The sequence below is a fragment of the Oryza sativa genome, chromosome 1 (assembly GCF_034140825.1).
Source record: "Oryza sativa Japonica Group chromosome 1, ASM3414082v1".
Classification (NCBI taxonomy): domain Eukaryota; kingdom Viridiplantae; phylum Streptophyta; class Magnoliopsida; order Poales; family Poaceae; genus Oryza; species Oryza sativa.
Window position 1 is genome coordinate 4,469,044 of NC_089035.1, and position 19,324 is coordinate 4,488,367.

Below are 19,324 nucleotides of genomic sequence, written 5' to 3' on the forward strand. Positions count from 1 at the left end.
TGCATACCCCTCCCGTTAGTTGACCGTGTATTTTCTATAAAAATGACCATTTTACCCTTGGATGAACAAAGAAATTCATAAATTACATTATTAAAAATATAAAAGCTTCTCGCATGAGACTATTATAGTTATGAGTTTGTTGTGCGATGCATTATTTATCCCAAAAAAATATTTTTAGATAATGAAATAAAAAAAATACGTATTTATTTTTTTAAAAAAAGATCATAAAAATGAGGAGCATTCATATAAAGATAGGTATACCAATGTTCACAACATTTTTTTTATGAATGCTCCTGATAAAAAAATCCATTGTCCTATTAAAATTTCAAATAAAAATTTTAATTTTTTACATTTATTTTATTTTCAAAATTTATGTCAAAATTTTCTGCACTAATTATTTAGTCTCATTAGTTTTATAAAATGCACACGATGTGCACTCAAACAAAATTTTCAATTATTTTTGAAGCTTATATTTAAACCTAAAGCATCAAGGGCAAAAAAGACATTTGCAACCAAACGTAACAGTAAAATGATGGAAAATGTAACGGTAGGGGCATGGAAGGGATCAAATTGAAATTTCAGGGGTATAGAAGGGGTCGGGTAAATTTTAGGGGTATGAAAGGGATTTAGTGAGTTTTCAGGGATACACAGGGAATTTACTCTATTTTAAAAATCTTTCCATGCCGTAGGATTGAGACAATGGAGTTTGCTTGTCAGAATAATTTGTGCTATTTATCATGTAGTGTATTGTATGGTTCGATATAGCTATAGTAGAAAATAAAAGGTTTGCGTATAATGGTGTCTTTGACATGAAGGAGAAATGTTTAGGTAGTACGCAGCCATAACTATATTGGTTCCATATAAGTAGTAGTTGTTCGAACAACATTTCATAGCACAGAAGGTGGCAAGGAAGGTAAACATAACATTACTTATTTACAATGATAATCATGACCTAGGGGTCATGAACAAAAGGGCTTGCTTCTTAGCCTCCTCTAGGCTTGCAGCTAACTTGTTGCTTCTACACTTCTAGCTTGGGTGGTTCGTTCTGTACATATACACAAAAGACTTGCTGATGGACTACATATATCCGTCTCATTCACTGTAGGAATGAATGATGAGTTTAGAAATTTAGTGAAGTTTACTAAAGAATTAATGCGTATGTGTGGAGAGGTGAGCTGAGTTATTCAGAATTAACCTGTCAGTGGGTTTCTTCTGGGTACTATCCTTGAACAATTTTTTGGCAATTGTGGTGGTTTCTGTAGGTCTACCTCTGTTCATTATAAGGACATGTCAAATACAATGTGTGCGAGAAATGTCTATTACTGTAACTTTGAACTGAAAGCTTTACAGACCTTTTTTTGGGTGTGCTCTTTGGCGCCAGTGAAGGATCTGCCTGTGGAGACTCATCTGGAGATTCAGCGGTGACCTTTGCCTTGTAGAAGAAGCACTTTTTTTTCAGAAATTGATGGATTAGGTTATGAAAAGAAAGAGCATGAATACCTTATCCGAAGTATCACGGGGAACAATTGTAGTTAAAGATGCACTTTGTGAGATCTTCTCTTCATGATGAGTGCCAATTTTTGCCTTGCATAGTTGGTCAATAGGTCAGAGTGTATCTCCAATTATTTAGGAAAATTTGTTTATAGCAGAGGAAGTGCAAGAGTAGGTATTAAGAAGGATACCTTAGTATCAGTAGAGGTCTTTGCAGTGTGAGATGGCATAGAGTAGCCTGAGACAATAATGCTTTTTTTGGTAAATACTAAGGAGCTTGATTTGCTAGTTGGTGTCTCATCTGTTGCAGCAGCAGGAGTGTATTTTGTTGGTGTTGAAGTGCCCTGTGCTGGTATGATGGCTAATTGCGATTCGGTGCTTGTTTCACTTGGTGTTGGTGCTGTCTGGAGAGAACTGCTTGAGCTTGCCGATACAATTGCTGATGCTGGCTGTGAAGTACTTGGCGACATAAGCAGCGGTGGTTGATTTGCTGGACCAGAGGATATAACACTATTAACCTGGAGAGTTTCTTCGCTTCTGTTAATATCCTTTGTGAAGCTGACATTCCATAGAAAACCATTGTCAACAAGTGCTAAGATTTCCCTTGGAATGAATTCACTGTCCGGTGGATTTTCTTCGATCAGAGATTCCACTGGCCTTCGTATGATGCGTTGCGCAGTTTTTCCAAAAAGAATAAATGTTGCATCTGCAGTAGTATCTCCAGCAATTAGCACTAATTTGTACTTGCATGTAAATTTAAATGAATATAGAAATTTGTGAGTGATAAATAGTTAGACATGTAGAATTAATTAAACTGCGCTATTGACCTTTGATCTGGTATTCCTATATAGGAACAACTGGTGCACTTGTAGGCTGAGCCATATGGTTTTGAGGTTTTGTAGCATAGGTGACATGAATTGTACCACTAGGAGTTTTCGTTGCATATTCTTTTAACAACCACATTTACTATGAAGCGTGCTTCCTGCAAAGGATAAGAGTGAAAAAATTCTGTTGATAATACGACTGTAAAATCCAGGAAAATGTTGTTGATAGTTAATTAAGAGGTAAGACAAACCTTATGTTTATGAGGATTAAGGTCAAGAATGTCTTTAAGTGTCTTTTCTTGTGGGTTGCTTTGGTTGAATCCTGCAGGAGGAGCGTCGTTCCACCTGATTGGCTGAAAGTTGGTGCTAAAGCTATGCAAACATATTGTGTCTAGAATTAATGGATGTCATCCTAATAGTTGCAAATTGTGCAATGTAAATAGATTGCAGGAATACTTGGAAGATAACAAGATCACCTTTCTTTCAGTTCCACTACTTCAGGTATTTCAAAGTTAATGTACCATTTGCATGGGGAGCTTCCAGTCAGTGTAAGCCCTGTAGAAGAATAGAGGAATTTTGAAATATTGTTAATTTTGTATTATACACAACATAGTAAGCGAAATTGTAGGTACAAATGTACCTAAGCCTTTGTAGTTCTTGACAAGCGTGCCAACAAACACAACCACCTGAGGTTGTCTTTGGCCAGCATTGTAGATATTCTCAGCATCGAAAGCAGTTGCTCGCTCTCCACAAAGTGTGAGAGGTAGTGTGGAATTGCTAGTGTTGTGGATTAATAGAAAAATTGGTGTAATTATAATTGGAACAAATTATTAGATATTCAAAGCATGTGTAAAAGTGAGTATGAATGTTCGTTAAAACAAATATTTGGAAAGTAGAATGGTAAGGACTGAGTTTCATGGAACTAACCTTGCATCACATATTTATAGTGTTCTTTTTAAACTGTCAGTGTTCCTTGACTGAGGACGTACAGTAGACGTTGTGCCAATTTCAGCGATAACACCCATAATATCTGTTTGTATGTGGTATAAATTTAATAAATGTTGTAAAGAAGCAAAAGATGTGTATATGTAGTAAGATGGTATGGATAGGTTATTACCAACATAAAAGATGTTTTTGTCCACAAGAGAGGGAACATCTCCAAAAGGTGTCAATGAAAATGTTATAGCAGGGAAATCAGCAGGCACATCGACACATTCTTCTAAAGTTGTCCATTTAGTGAATAGGATCATTAGGCTATGTGCAACTGGCCTATATGTCCTATTTGCATATCTGACAGTGAATGAATCAATGTAGTAAACTTTTCCTTCTTGAAGAAGAGGTTTCAAGTTCACTATTACATGCTGATACATTTGAGCATGTATGCTGTTCCCCTATATTTTTTAAATATAGAGAATATTGTCAATAGAATGATTAATACAATAAAGAAAATTCTAGTGTAAAATTGCAGTAGGTAAATTGTTACCGTTTCATCCAGTAAGACAAGATCAGTGTGCACAATTTTTCTATCATCATTGAGATCATGAAAGTCCCATAGCCTAGAAACTCTTGCCTTAATTCGTATGTTTGAATCACCACATGACAGCTGTGAGATGAGTATGTGCGCCATTTGGAATCTGCAATAGGTAGTAAACAATTTTAATACATATTAATCTATATAGTTACTGCTAATGAAAGAAAACAGTGATGACAAAGACAGTACATATAATATTAAGAGGGGAATATTGCAGCGGGTATATAGCACATGATAGCTGCTGAAGACATATATTTATTCCAAAATGTTTGTACAAAATTTGTCCCTGTTTAGGCCAAAATAGCTAAGTATGCAACGGCGGAGCCTGCAATTGGAATGGATTTGCATTACTAAATGATGCTAAGAAAAAGATGAATACAATGTATAGGGCAGTGTTAAGAAAAGCACCGCTGGAAATGTAGCAGTGAGTATTTCACTGTAAACAATATTCCTTGTATGGTTTCCGCATGAACCATCGTCGTTCTCAATTAATATTTTTAGACCTGATCGACTTGTAGCTCTTGAAATTGTAACATACAACTGGCCATGTGTAAAAATAGGTTTTCTAAGGTACACACCAACTCGTTGTAGTGTTTGTCCTTGACTTTTATTGATGGTCATTGCATAGCAAACTCGAATAGGGAATTGTCTCCTTTGCAATGTAAAAGGCCATTTCATTTTAGTAGTACTCAGTGTTATTCGAGGTATGTAAACAGTATCACCAATGTTTGAGCCAATGAGTATAATGCATTGAAGAATTCTATCACCTAAAGCAACAATTAATAGTCTTGTTCCATTGCAGAGACCAATTGATTGGTTTAGATTTCTGAGCAACATGACAACAACACCTTCTTTGAGGATAAGTCTATGTGTAGGGAAGTTTGCAGCATTTATTGAATTAAGAAACTCAGGTGGATATAGCAAGTCAAAATCTGGAATTTGTTCAGCGCACTTTGATATTGTATCGCAGCTTAGGTATATCCTTGCTTCTCTTGGTACTAAACCAATAACATAGTCATTTATTTCATCTATTGTAGCATTGTTAGGACAAACAATTGCACGAGAAGCTAAGTATTCAGGATTCATGTATGATGCAAAAAAATCACAATACACTTCATTCACAATAGCAGATATTTTATCACCATCAGTTATAATAAGTAAGTCATGAGGAATTTCGATCCATGATGGATAGCTTTCACCTTCCTTCGTGGTCATAGGTATTGTGCCATTACCAATAGCTAAAACCCACTTACTAAAATCATGCAGCTCATCTTTTTGCTTTTGCTCTAGGTTTGTGTTAAGTAGTCTCATATTTATATTCATCGTTAAGACTGTTACATGTTTCCATAGATCTGAATTTGTGATTGATGCATTGACTATAGCATGGCGGGAACCTTTAGGAACAACTGGCAATATCTGTCTGAAATCACCACCTAGAACGACGGGTTTTCCTCCAAAAGGTATAATAGAATTTGTAGCACACGTTTGAGAAAGGATATCACGTAAAGTCCGATCCAACGCTTCAAAACATCGCCTATGTGTCATCGGAGCCTCATCCCATATAATAAGCGAAGCTTCAATTAAAAGTTCAGCAAGCATGCTTCCTCGTTTAATGTTACAAATGCTTGTCTCATCAATATCAATGGGTATTTTAAATCGTGAGTGAGCTGTCCTACCTCTAGGTAGCAGTAAAGATGCCACCCTTGATGACGCTACAGCAAGCACAATTTTATTTTGTGATCTAAGTTTTGCAATGATAGCATTCCATAGAAATGTTTTGCCGGTTCCCCCATGGCCACACACAAAGAAGAAACCAGGCTGATTATGAGCAACACGAGAAGATATAACATCAAAAATATGTTTTTGCTCAGTATTCAATTGTGTTATCAAAGAATCTGCATGCATGCTTAGCATAAGTGGATCAATTGTAAGTTCCTCATCAATCAATCTGTTACCACCAGCGATATGTGCAATGGAGGTTGGGTGTGGCAAGTTAAAATCCTTTATGTCACCACCACTTTTTGCAAATACAGTAGCAAGCTCATGTAATAGAAGGTTAAGCAAGTGATCCTGTGGAATTATGCAGTGAGGATTATCTAGCGCTTTTTTTAGTCTATTATGAATATCATCTGTCATGTGTATCCAGTACTTGTCAAATAATGAGCGCACATCTATAACTGAGCAATAAAGAAGGATGGTTACAAAAAGTTGTCTAAGCTGTTGCGATGATGCAGTTAGTATTGCCTCATCAAAAAGCAGGTACCATTCATTGTCTCCTTCGAGGAGCCCTTGTGCCTCACAGGCCTCTCTATATGTGGAATAAACAATGCCATTGTATGTTCGCACATCAGCATAACTTTGGGCACCTCTAACAATCATCAGTATCATTCGCAAGTAGTAAAGCTCACCAGCAGTTGGATGCACATAGTAAATTCTACCAATTTTTGGAGCAGGAGTTCGTGGGCGCCACACTCTAGATGATGGCTCCCATGTCTGTTCTTTTGGAAATTCGCAGTATGTCAATGAATGAGCCTTAGGATATTTTTTATTCGCTTCAAACCATTCAGTTAGCATCGAACTTTTTGCAGCAGGGCTCTTTAGGACTGCTCGTAAATTAGACCCTTTCTCATATCTAACATAATTTTTGCCAGGCAAATGTACAACTAATCGCTCAACAGATGGCATTCTATAATGTATATCAAACTCAAATAGTCGATGAAGAGACTCACATGTAGAAAGGAACCTACCATCCATATATTCTAATATCTCATCTTGTGGTGCAAGGTCATGATTTGGTGATGCATTTGTTGTTTTACCGGTTGTCTCAAAATAGATTCTAGCACGATCTTGACCCTTTGTGATATATTTAAATAAATATTTTATCAAATTTGATTTATTACACCACTCAACATTTATGTGTGCTTGATATGTTTTAAGCAGCTTCATGTTGTAAGGAACAACCGATCTGTTGTCCAATGGAATTCCATTTTTTATAATATGTCGTCCATCATTTCGTCGTCTATAAATTGTAAAGCCAGCCTCATCAATAATGGTTTCATCCTGAAAATCTTTTGGATAATTTTTTGAGCATTTATTATTTTTCATGCAAGCACAACTTTTGTTCGCATCTCCACACGGACCATGCATCATGAATTCACTAACCAATTCATATCCTAGTCGATCAGTGTCATAGTCTGGTATTTCAGCACAAATAAAACCATCTATTACCGATGCTGATATCTCAGCGGTGGGTGCTGCAAGCCATACCAAGCAATGTATGTGTGGGAGTCCACGCTTTTGGAACTCAACGGTGTAGAGTACTGGAATAATTTTAAATAATAAGTAATCACATACTTGTATGTTTAAGGAATACTATATGAAATAGGAAGGAGCAAAAATACCTACAAGAACTTTACCAAAAGTTCTGCCTTCTCTAATGTCAGTTATGAATTCATTAACTTTCATATTAAATACACGCACAATGATATCAGCTCTATCAGATGGTTGCATCTTGATAATTCATTACCATATATCTCCTTCCTCCAATGAAGCTGGCAGGAAGTATCATGCGCTTGCCAACTGAATCTCCATCGGTGACACCTCTATCGATTGCATCTACAATTCCATCGATTGCATCTACAATTCCATCTACAGACTCAGCTCGTAACTCAGGTTGGTGGTCAATGAAAAATTGTAACCTATTAGCCTCAATAGTAGAAAACACATCAACATCGATTTGATCGCTTAGTCGTCCATAGCATGTGAAAGGATTTGGTTCATTTAGTCTATAGTGCATTCTGTATCTAAAAAATTCCTGCATTGTCACATATTTTCTTCCAATTCCATCATAATTATTGTACTTAATGCCTAAATGGAATCCTCGTTCACCGTATGGAAATAATAAAGGATATTGCAGGGCCATATATGATGGATGCAGTGGCGAAACCTGGTGTAATCCATGGTCTTTATCATAGACAAGCACATCAAATTTGTACTCTTTTGCTAAGAAATCACCAACTATTATGCCAGATATTTCACCACTTGTTGGTAAATTGTATTGCACATCATCTTTCGCATTGCAGCCTAAGAGACGAAGAGTTAGCTGTTGGTTGCCATGTTCAGAAAGTCGTTCTCTAGCATACCTAAAGTTCTGCACAAGGCTATTTTCACTATCAAGCATCAATGAAAGGGCAGCAATTATTTCAGGATCAGCTCTATCTGCATTATCTCCATCATTTTCAAAAATATTTAGTCTGTTTTGTGTTTCATTTTCAGGATAATAAATATATAACTGTGCAAATTTTGGAGGTGAACCATGAGATGGCAAAAGACAACCAATCCAATGATGGACAACACCATTAATCTTGAAAACATAAGGCGCATTTCCAGTATTAATTGATTTGTCGATACTTGCACCCATTGAAGTGAAAGCAAACATCGAGTTATATGATCGTATCTGCCTCAAAAATCTCTTTGATCGTGCATCGCCATTAAAATTTATTAATGTCGCAAGTGGTTCAGGGGGAGGGCGCAATTTGGGCAATTGTATTTTACCACCTTTGCAACAAGTTATAGATTATTTTTCGCTTGGAAATAGCTGAAGTGCTTTTCACTCTTTCCTGATACCAAAACATGGCACCACAATATGGGCACTCATATGTTGGAGGACCGTAGTATGATCTGCCCGGGTAACACGCTGTAATATACGCAGTGAACAAAGTAAGAATTTATGTTTGGAAATAAAAAAAAGACTATTGTATGTGTAGTAGGGGTGCAGACCCTTTAGTGACTGCACGTACTCCTTATCTGTCCGTGATGAGCTACCACTATTGTGTGCATTGAGAACTGCAGCAAACAAATATTCCAAGAATATTTTTACAAACCTATATGTGATTTGATATATTATGAATATATCATGAAAAATAACCTACATACCATTGTTAGTGCACGTAAGAGCAAGAGGAGGCATCTTTGAGCTTAGCAAAGAACGTCGTTGTCTATTTAACTTAGATAACTCAGGTGTGAAATTCATAATCGAACGTGCTCTTTTCCGCTCATTTCCACATGTAGACTGAACTGGTTCTACTATGGTATGTTCTATGTGCATGGGAAGCTGTCGAGATAGAATATTTGCAGCTCGCCTTTCCCGGCTAGCACGAACTCTGCGCACTCTATTTAAACCCTGATCTGACATGTCTACAAACAGCATAACATGAGAATGTAAAGGAAAGAGGAGCTAGGAAGTCATATATGGAGAAAGGAAAAAATAGGTAAGGGGAGGAAAGATGACCATAGCTAAAAAGAGAGATGAGACATAAAAAAAAAAGAAACATATGCATGACCATCTATGTAACAGCTAGTAGAAAGTATACACTCAACCGTTATAACAGTGCATGTACGTTCTCTCTCGTACAACCACAACACACAAAGCAATGATTCAAACAAAGCTAGTAATTTTTACACAAGGAACAAAAGAACACTCCACAATGACAAAAAGAATGTTGATACGGAGAAACCAATCCATGCATACAGAGATGCAGCATACATCACAAAACTGATAGGTAATTTGCTTGTAAAAACCACGCAAAAATAAACAGTATGAAGTAATAAATTACCTTCGAGTCTTCGACGAAAGAACGACGGGGACTGGAACGACAGACGATCAGCAATAAGAGAGATCACACTGGCTACCACCAAGAACACTAACTGAAATCCGAAATCTCCTAAAGCAGCAATAATAACAACGAACAACTACCCACAGAACCGATCAGAGCTGCATGACAAACGCAAAAAGATTAGTACAGAATAATCTTGAGCCGAATGCAGCCAAAAGAATACGATTTATGTCACAAAATGTCGAGAAGAAAAGAGAAAAAAAAGAATACCTGCCAAATCACATCAGCAGCTCTTGCACTTATTACGAAAAACAATCAAGAACCTTTGAAACTGCGATCTAACCCATGCAAATCTTCTCCCCTGTGAAAAACTAGTATTAAACGATCAATAATGAAGAGGCACAGATCAGGCACACCCAAAAAGGAGACAATCTGAATCTAATTGAATCCACACATATAAAAAAGAAGAAATCCATTTAAATCCAATTATTACCCTGCCATTAGTAATGGATGATTTAGCACAATGATAATAGGTCGATCAGTGGTGTGAAATCGGTGAACAACACACAACTGAATGCAGTGAGATAAGGCGAGAAGCAAGAGGAAGGAAGCAAGCAATATTGGAGGCGATACATATAAGGATGAAACCAATATGCTATTTTAGCTTAAAAAATAAAAGCAATCTCATATCCACCGTGAAAGAAAGGTACCCACCAATAACAAATAGACAACTGTCAACACCATGACAGGCGGTCCCAGTAGCAGTGAAACAATTGTTTTGCCTCTAGTAGAACTATCACTCAACTAAGTGAAATGCAACAGTATATGATTGAGTACAATGGATTAAGACATGGACAAATGCTGGTGGTCCAACCAGCACACACAAAAACTGGTACCCCACAATGCAGAGACCCAAGGTGCATAGACCATGTGCAAGCTATTGTGATGTGGCCTAGACAAAAACGAACCAATAGTGTAAGGATGCTTCCAGTTAGTGGAGCTGCAGGTAGCGATCAGATCGCATACACCGTGAACACAATGCACGGCATAGAAGAGACTAAAAGCAAAACAGGGGCCACAAAACATACATAGAAGACCGTAGATCAGTTCCAACGGTGCATGTAAACAGTATAAGAGCGCTGACACAAAGGACAAGCCTCTCGCATAAACAAGTTCTATGGTTGGTTCTAACAAAGAAAAAGTGAATGGCCCACATAGCAGTGGCACTAAGACCATGCACCAAGACCATGCACCAAGGTCATCGATGAAACACAGGAAGCAACCACTCGCATTGTCGAAACTAGATTTCGGCAATAATAAAAGGGGGTGGCTATCAAGCTAGAAAAGTGTATGGGTTTGGAGACAAAGGATTTATACAGGTTCAGGCCTTCTTATAAAAGAAGTAATACCCTACTCCTGTCCGGGGATGAATCCGCCGAGTGTATTATTGATTGTATGATTTAGAGAAAATCAACATCTGCCCCTAGAGGCACTCGGACCCCCCTTATATATGGGAAGGAGTCCGTATTACAAAAGATAATACATATCCCTAACGGAATATGCAAACACAGACAAAATACAGTCGTAACCGACTAAGTCTCAAGGTGTTTCCTTGTTGTACAAGTTAAGAAACAAACCCGAGATACAAATAAGATATTCTATACATATTCGGTATCCTATATTCAGCCCAAATATCATCGCCGTGTAGATATGGGATATCCATAATCTCCACAGTAGCCCCCGAGACCTTTGCAGTCAACCATCATAGCCTTCTCAAAGATAATAATCCGAGTGCTTCAGACTTGTCATGCCAAAGCCTGCCGAGTAGCGAAGACGAAGACTGTAAAGGGCGAAAAGATAAAGAATATGGTGCATCGAATAGATGCACCTAATTAGGTGTAGCCCCCAACTATGTGATTAGTTAACAAACTAAACATATAGTTGAGAACAAAATAATAGCACAATCGCGCATCACATGACAAAAGCATACGCGACGCCTAAAGAGGCATTCTAGCCGACTGCTTTTTAGTCATAATAAAAAGAACCCGAGTGGTTTACACTCTAAAAAGGTTCACGAATGAACACACTTGACAGGCATCCGAATAAAAACTCTAAAGATTACCCACCAAATATTATAAAAATTATGGTAACAAATAAGTCTAATAGCCTAGGCTATGACTATTTACCACAATGGAAATAGGTATATATCATACCAAGGAAATGACTATGATAAAAACAAGTCATTCCAAGTTAACCCAGACAGCTTTTGTAGCCTAAAAAAGCGTACAAAAACAGCATAACGCCTTTCTGTCAGGCACCTTTTAATTTGCATCGCAATAATTCCAAAGAATTATATGACCGCGTAAAAAGGATTTTATCAGCATTGGGCAACACTATTGTGTACATAAATTGCCGAAGCAAAGAATGCCTAAGTCCCTAAGGAACACAATGGGCCACGCTGTTAAAAGTATTGGGCTGAGGTACTGTTCAGGCCTAGGCCCATTCGCACCTCCGATACCCTTAACAAGAAAACCCGAGATCCAAACGACGCTTCGTCTTCCCCGCCGGAACTCTCGCCATTTTCCCCACTCCTTGCTACAGTACAGAGCTGCGCCGGCAAATTAGGGTTCACCATTCCACTCAAATCCACCTTCAAAAAGTAATCAAAATCCTTCCCGTGATCCACCGCCTCAATTCCTCACCTCTCCCAAGCCATCCCTCGAATCAAATCAGTGCATTCGGGGAAAATCGATGACGGAAGAGAAAGAAAGCTTCGAAGGCCAATGGGCGCCGTCCGACGTGACGGAAGAGAACCTGAAGGAGATGGTGGCGCACGGCGTTCTCCCTGCCAAGGAGATCATCGGGTGGCGGCCAGCGTGCGGTGAGGCTTTTCCAACCCCCGATACACACGAGGTCGTGGTCTTCTCTCATTTCTTTTATGGTGGATTTGCTCTTCCAACCTCGAAGTTCTTCCGTGGGATACTAAATTTCTATGGAATCAGCTTACATCATTTGAATCCGAACTCCATAGTCCATATTGCAAATTTCGTCCATGTCTGTGAAGCTTTTTTGGGCATTAGACCTCATTTTGCTCTGTTCCGCCGAATCTTTTTCCTTAAGCCTCAACCGAACAAAAACAAACCATGCGTAGTTGGTGGGGCTGGATTTCAACTGAGGGGCACTCTGAGCCAGAAGTATTTCTCTATGCCTTTCAAGACTTCAAACAAAGGATGGCACGCCAACTGGTTTTATATTCAAAATCCCGAGCCTGCTCTCCCCGAGTACTCTTGTCTTCCTCCGGTGTACCAAGATACTTGGAACTCTCTTCCGATCGGAGATGAAGCTGCCCAAGCCTTAGAACTGATGGAACGCATGCTGAAGCTCAAAGAGCAAGGCTTACAGGGAGAGCAAATCACTCGGCATTTCATTAAGTGTCGATTAGCTCCAATCAAAGAGAGATCCCGCACAGCATTCGAGTTCGACGGCAAGCATGATCCAAACCGTGAAGACCCAGACTCTCTGGACTTTAAAATCATGAAGGAGAGAATGTATAAAATCTTCTCAAATGCTATTGTCGTCAGCTACTCACATCAGCTGCCAGTTGTACCATATAATGCATTCAATCCGCCTCCACAGGTACGTATCTGAAACCTTCAACTCATGACCAAAACATAATTTTATCTTCATGTTGAGTGAGCTAACCGTGGAAGCATCTCATTCAGGAGTATGTATTAATGAAATCTGATCCCCCAACTGCTCAACGCCGATCTCCTCGCCAGCACACCGTTCAGGGAAGCGGAGGGCCGACAATCAGGTCAGACCCGCAACCTCAAACCTCTAAACCGGCTGGGCAGACAGGTTCTCGCAAGAGAAAGCTGGTGCTTAATGACGACGAAGATGATGACAGCAACAAATCTGGGGACAAAGGAACGCCCAATAAACCCCCAAAGCATACCATGCCCAGGAAAAAACTGGCTGGCCGTCAAATGCCAAAGATTAGAACATCTTCCAGGTATAAACCTCTCGGTACCATTTTATTTCGACATGCTTCTCTCATAGAAATTACGCTGAATATCGAAAGGACACTTTGCAGGAAACCGTCCGATATAGATCCAACTGGAAAAGAACCTGATCCGGCTGCCACAGAGCCAAATTTATCCAAAGATGCTAAGCCAACTGCCGAAAGCCAGCCGACTGCCGAAAGCCAACCGACTGCCGAAAGTCAGCCGACTGGCGCCCAAGCTTCGGACGACAAGGCCAATCCGAGTGATCAGCCGCTGACTGGAAACCAGTCGGCAGCAACTGAAACTGCAACAACCCGAGAGCCCCCGACTGGAAACCAGTCGGATGTAGATCTAAATCAAGAGATTCCTGAAGCTAAAGCGCAGACAACTTCTCAAGGACCAGAAGTTGGTAATGACTCAGTGATTGGGTCTCCAGATAAAGAGCAAGGATCACCTCACGCTCAGCCAGGCACATCCTCAGGTAACTCATCTTCTCAAGTGATGCCGTTCTGAATAACTCCAGCTTGTTCGTCTAATGTCTTGGAAATACATCAGGTCCACTAGGCGGCGACGAAGAAGAAATTCTCCGCATAAAGGCAGCTGATGACTCTCGTCCTCCTATCTTACTCAAATGGTGGGACGAGAACTCTCAAGTTTCCGGCATTGTCATAAATCGCCAAAAAGAAGATGAGGAAGTGTGCCAGCTGAAGAAAGTACTTGGAGAAGCTACTCGCATTGTGAATGTAAGTCTTCTAGGTGATTGCCTTTGATGACTTTGTTTTCTCGTTAGCAAAACTAACCCATGAACCACCGTGCAGAGAATCCATCTTCGCAATGAGGCCAAGACCACAACCTTAGAAAAGCTGGTCCCTCATTTGGGAACTCTTGAAGCCGTTAGGAGCCAGCTACACGAGGCCAAGGAGCACGCCAAAAAGACGGAGAAAGAATTAAGGGAGCGAATTGCTCAGCTCCAGGATTCAAACTTCGAGCTGAGTGGTTCATCAAAAGGTAGTCTCCTAGATCTGTCCCATTTATGCTGTCATAACTGTATCCTCAAACATTTGGATTTCAAACAGCGCAAGCCACCAGGATGACTCAAATGGAGAAACAAATTGAAGCCTTAAAAAGAGACAAAGTAGAACTGGCTGCGGAAAGGGACTCAGCCTTGAAGGAGGTTGAAGGTACTGCCAGATGACAATTCTGAAATTCTCTCTTCTAAATGCAGCAGATTCTTATCATAAATGTGTTTTGTAGATCGTAAAATCAAATCTCAAGCTCAGTTTGACGTCCTGGTTGGTAAGATCAAGAAGCTTGAAGGAGCAAGAGACGAAGTCGCCAATGTCGCTACACCACTCGTCCAAGCTATGTTCCTTAATAACAGTGGTCCGAGTGCACTTGACGCAACCGAAATCTTTGACAAGCTGAGAGTTGCACCGGATGTATATTTCAAGAATATCAAGAAAGCTGGAAGTATGGGAGCTAGTATGGCATTGGCGATGACCAAATCCTTGTACCCGAGGATTGAAATTGATACCATTGATGGCTTTGCAGACGGGACAAGTGAAGAAGCTGCTCTTGATCTTATCAGTAATGCTCAAAGTGCGGCTGACAAGATTGCAAGTGATGTTGTAGAGCAATTCCGCAACAACGACCTTCAGCCGAGCAATAATAACTCTGATGATGAAAGGACTGATTCTGACTGAGTGTAAACGTAGCAAATGGAGGCTCAATTTGTACAATACTGGTGTATTTATGCTGTGCTTGATAGTTCTAACCAAGTCTTTGATTTCTTAAAAGCTTTTATCAAGCTTTGTTGAGCCTAAAACCCAAAGAAGCTATTAAAAACTTTCAGTCCTCGCAGACTAAGTAGAAAAAATCAAACAAGGCAATGATAGACCAAGTAAGCAAATTAAATTGATAAAAAATCACACTCCATTATTATGATGATAGCCCCCGACTGACAACGGCAAGAAGAAAACTTGATGTTGACAGTCAAAAATAGGGAAATACAATGATAAGCTTAAGCATAGAAACGGCGAAGATGTTCAATATTCCAAGAGTTGTCGACGAGAGTACCGTCTTCGCGCTTGAGTCGATAGGAACCTGGCCGGGTGACTTCAGAGATGATAAACGGCCCCTCCCATAAAGGAGATAACTTGTGCCGATCCCGTGTAGTTTGAATTTTCCTCAAAACCAGGTCGCCGACTAAAAAGGCACGGGACCGAACATTGCGATTATGATAACGTCGCAGCCCTTGTAAGTATCGAGCCGACCGAATCAAAGCTGCTTCGCGGACTTCTTCCAGTCGGTGCAAGTCATCCACTCGGTCCTCTTCGTAGCGTTCTTCACGGAAATTTCGAAAGCGCAAAGACTCGAATTCAACTTCACTCGGCAACATTGCTTCTGCCCCATAGACAAGGAAAAAAGGTGACTGGCCTGTGGCCCGACTGGGTGTAGTTCGCAAAGACCAAAGTACTGATGGCAGCTGTTGCACCCATTTGCCGGCATAGGGTTTTAGCCGGTCAAAAACACGTGCTTTAATCCCTTGAAGTATCATGCCATTGGCTCGCTCCACCTGTCCATTGCTCATGGGGTGTGCCACTGAGGCATAACAAATCTTAATTCCAAAGTCTTCACAAAAGTCTTTAAAAACTTCGCCAGTGAATTGTGTGCCATTATCAGTGATGATCCGATTGGGCACTCCAAATCGATGCACAATGTTGATGAAGAAGTCTCGCGCATTATCTGCTGTAATTGTGACAACCGGTTTAGCTTCAATCCACTTGGAGAATTTATCAATGGCCACAAAGAGATGTGTGTAACCGCCGACTGCCTTTTTAAACGGGCCAACCATGTCGAGCCCCCAAACCGCAAACGGCCAAGACAGCGGGATAGTCTGCAACTCTTGAGCTGGTAGATGAATTTGTCTGGCGAAAAATTGGCAACCTTCACATGTGCGCACAATTTTGTCGGCATCGGACACTGCAGTAGGCCAGAAAAAACCCTGCCGGTAAGCTTTGCCGACAATGGTGCGTGCAGCAGCATGGTTTCCGCATATCCCAGAATGTATGTCTTTTAGCAATTGTCTCCCTTCCTCTAAAGATACGCAGCGTTGCAGAATTCCTGAAGGGCTTTTCTTGTATAACTCGGCTTCATGCAAAACATAAAGTTTGCTCCGCCTTGAAATCCGCTCGGCTTCATCTTTGTCTTGGGGGAGTTCTTGAGAAGTCAAAAATCGTATGAGGGGCTCTCGCCAGTCTACTTCAACCATAGCTGTGTCATGAGTGCCCGCAACTTGAGTAGTATCTTTGTGAGGTACTGTCGGCGTATAAAGGTGTTCGACGAAAACATCAGAGGGTGCCGCCTCACGCTTGGATCCAAAGTTGGCAAGCCTGTCGGCGGCTTCATTGTTGTGTCGAAGAACGTGACTGAGCTCGAGTCCATCGAACTTGTCTTCCAACTTGCGTACCTCTTGTCGATATGCCATCATATTGTCGTCAAGGCAGGACCACTCTTTCATAACTTGGTTGACAACCAGCTGTGAATCGCCTCGAACTATTAGACGCTTTATCCCTAGGGAAATTGCAATCCGCAGTCCATGAAGGAGGGCCTCATACTCGGCGACGTTGTGGGACGCCGAAAAATGTATCCAAAGCACATAGCTCAATCTTTCTCCAGTTGGGGAAATCAAAACCACTCCTGCTCCAGTGCCCGAAAGTCGTTTGGATCCGTCAAAATGCATGGTCCAGTGCTCCATGTTCTCCGCGGGGGTATCCTCCTGGCACTCGGTCCATTCGGCGACAAAATCAGCTAACGCTTGGGACTTGATTGAAATTCGGGGCTTGAATGATATGTCCAAAGACATCAACTCCAAAGCCCACTTAGCAATACGTCCGTTTGCTTCGCGGTTGTGCAGTATATCACCGAGTGGAAATGATGTGACCACCGTTACCGAGTGACCTTGAAAGTAGTGAGATAGCTTCCTGGTAGTAATTAGAATACCATATAACAGCTTCTGAACCTGAGGGTACCTCGTTTTGGAGTCGGCTAGGACCTCGCTGACAAAATAAATCGGTCGCTGGACTTTTTGGACATGGCCTTCTTCCTCGCGCTCAACGACCAAGACTGTGCTCACAACCTGGGAGGTGGCTGATACATACAGCAACAACGGCTCCTGCGGGTGTGGTGAGGCTAAGACTGGTGGCTCGGTGAGGAGTTTCTTGAAATCTTCGAAGGCCTTCTGTGCTTCGGGTCCTGTAACGCCCCGATTTTCGTTCGGGATTAAAAATCATTTAATAATGCATTTCCTAGAAATTAAATAAAAAGTTAAGCAATTTAATCAAGTGAATTATTGGGAGAATTAAAATTTTCCCTTAAAAATCATTGGCCGGGAATATTTTGCAATATTCTTTGTGCCCTAAAATACTCTCCGGAATTTTCCGTGAATTTTCGGAGCTCAAGAAGTAATTTTAATGGCACAAAGTTCATCGAATCAATTAAAATAAAAAGAAAAGAAATTAAAATCCCCTCTTTGTCTTTGGGCTCGGCCCATTCTCCCTTCCCCTTCCTCCCTTTCGGGCTCGGCCCAAAATCCTCTCTCCTTCCCCTCCCGCGGCCCGGCTTGCCTCCCCTTTTTGGCGCAAGTCTGCTTTTCCTCCCTCCCGGCCTCCCCTCTCACTCAGGCCGACAGGTGGGACCCGTGGACCCCACCTGTCATCCCCAACCTCCGGCCAGCTCCAACCGCCGCCCACGCCGCCCACTCCCTCCGCCGATCCCGCACCTCCCCTCGTCCCAACCGGCGTGGACCCGAGACCCCTTCCACCTCGCGACCACATCCCGCCCCACTCCCCCTCTCTCCCCGCGGGAATCGACGCCACGCCGAGCCGCCACACCCCCACGACGCCGCCCCACTTCCCCTCGAAATCCGCCGCTCCCCGGCCCTCTCCTCGCCCCCTTGAGCTATAAAATCAATCCCCGTGGACTCCTCTTCCTTTTTCCCCGATTTCCCGAGTCCCCCACGCCCTCTACCGAGCTCTCCACGCCGATCCCCTTCGCCGCCGCTCGCCGGCGATCTCCAGCCGCCCGCCACCGCCGCTCCCGTCGCTGCCGCGCTGCGCCGCCGCCACCTATAGCATCACAACGCCTCGCCGCACCCCGGCATCCACTCCATCTCCCTCCTCCACCGCCGGAACCACCTTCCCATCGCGAGGCCGAGCCACTACCGCCACACACCGCCTTCAGCCGGCCGCTGCCGCCGCGTTAGCCGTCGCCGCACCTCGCCGCTTGCACCACCGGCTTCGCCGTGCCTCGCCGCACATCGGCCACCGCTCCTTTTGCACAAACCTCCGCCAAAACTCCCCTTCCACCATGCACCCGAGTCGCCACCACCCTAAACCGCCTCCAGCCGCATGTCGTCGCCACCTGAGCCGCTCCCGCGCCCTGCCACCACCGCAGCCGGCTTCGCCGCCGCGCGGGCAAGCCCGGCCACCGATCCCTTTTTCCCCTCCACCACCAGAACCACCTCCCCGCCATACCACCCTACCGGCCGCCTTTTTCCGCCTCCGGTCGCCGTTCACCTTCACCCCGGCCGCCGCTGCGACGCATCGGCTGCATCGCCAGCTTCGCCGCGTCCCGCTCTTCCCCATCCGCCGCCCGGTCGCCGCCTTCCGCCGCCGGGAGCCCCTCCTCCTTGTCGACCTGTGGAGCGCCGCCGCCTCCCTCCGCCGGCTGCTCTCGCCGTCGCCGTGCCCCTCGGTGAGCTCCGCCACCTCCCTCTCCCTCACTGCCTCCGTTTCCTCTCGCCGCTTCCCGCGCTGCGCGCCGCCGCTCCCTGTGCCGCCCGCCGTCGCCGGTGACTGC

At 42.5% G+C, this 19,324-nt stretch overlaps 1 protein-coding gene across 5 annotated transcripts; it reads right to left on the bottom strand.

Moving 5' to 3' along the window:
* Positions 1 to 823: 823 nt before the first annotated feature.
* Positions 824 to 17,607, bottom strand: LOC4325343 (uncharacterized). 5 transcript variants are annotated; one of them, XR_010741132.1, is made up of 11 exons: positions 17,497 to 17,607; positions 9,732 to 9,822; positions 9,462 to 9,619; positions 3,799 to 3,949; positions 3,433 to 3,706; positions 3,243 to 3,345; positions 2,956 to 3,092; positions 2,792 to 2,870; positions 2,567 to 2,687; positions 2,319 to 2,473; positions 1,684 to 2,197 (listed from the first exon to the last, which is right to left on the bottom strand). XR_010741132.1 is itself a non-coding variant. In XM_066310151.1 (10 exons), the coding sequence occupies exons 6-10, from the start codon at positions 1,959 to 1,961 to the stop codon at positions 1,027 to 1,029; spliced, it is 537 nt and encodes a 178-aa protein (XP_066166248.1). In that variant the 5' UTR covers positions 1,962 to 2,197; positions 2,319 to 2,473; positions 2,567 to 2,687; positions 2,792 to 2,870; positions 2,956 to 3,092; positions 3,243 to 3,263; the 3' UTR covers positions 824 to 1,026. The 5 variants fall into 5 exon arrangements, 2 of the variants coding, with proteins under 2 accessions (XP_066166248.1, XP_015613558.1); XR_001540448.3 differs by lacking the exon at positions 17,497 to 17,607 and adding an exon at positions 10,176 to 10,308; XR_003240937.2 differs by lacking the exon at positions 17,497 to 17,607 and adding an exon at positions 9,955 to 10,015.
* Between the last annotated feature and the right edge of the window lie 1,717 nt (positions 17,608 to 19,324).

Coding starts and splice junctions, on each gene's coding strand:
- LOC4325343 (XM_066310151.1), bottom strand. CDS start 1,961: ATGTCGCCAAGTACTTCACAGCCAGCATCAGCAATTGTATCGGCAAGC. Junction 1,433..1,500: donor CCCGTGATACTTCGGATAAG/GTATTCATGCTC, acceptor TTCTTCTACAAG/GCAAAGGTCACCGCTGAATC. Junction 1,271..1,352: donor AAGAGCACACCCAAAAAAAG/GTCTGTAAAGCT, acceptor TATAATGAACAG/AGGTAGACCTACAGAAACCA.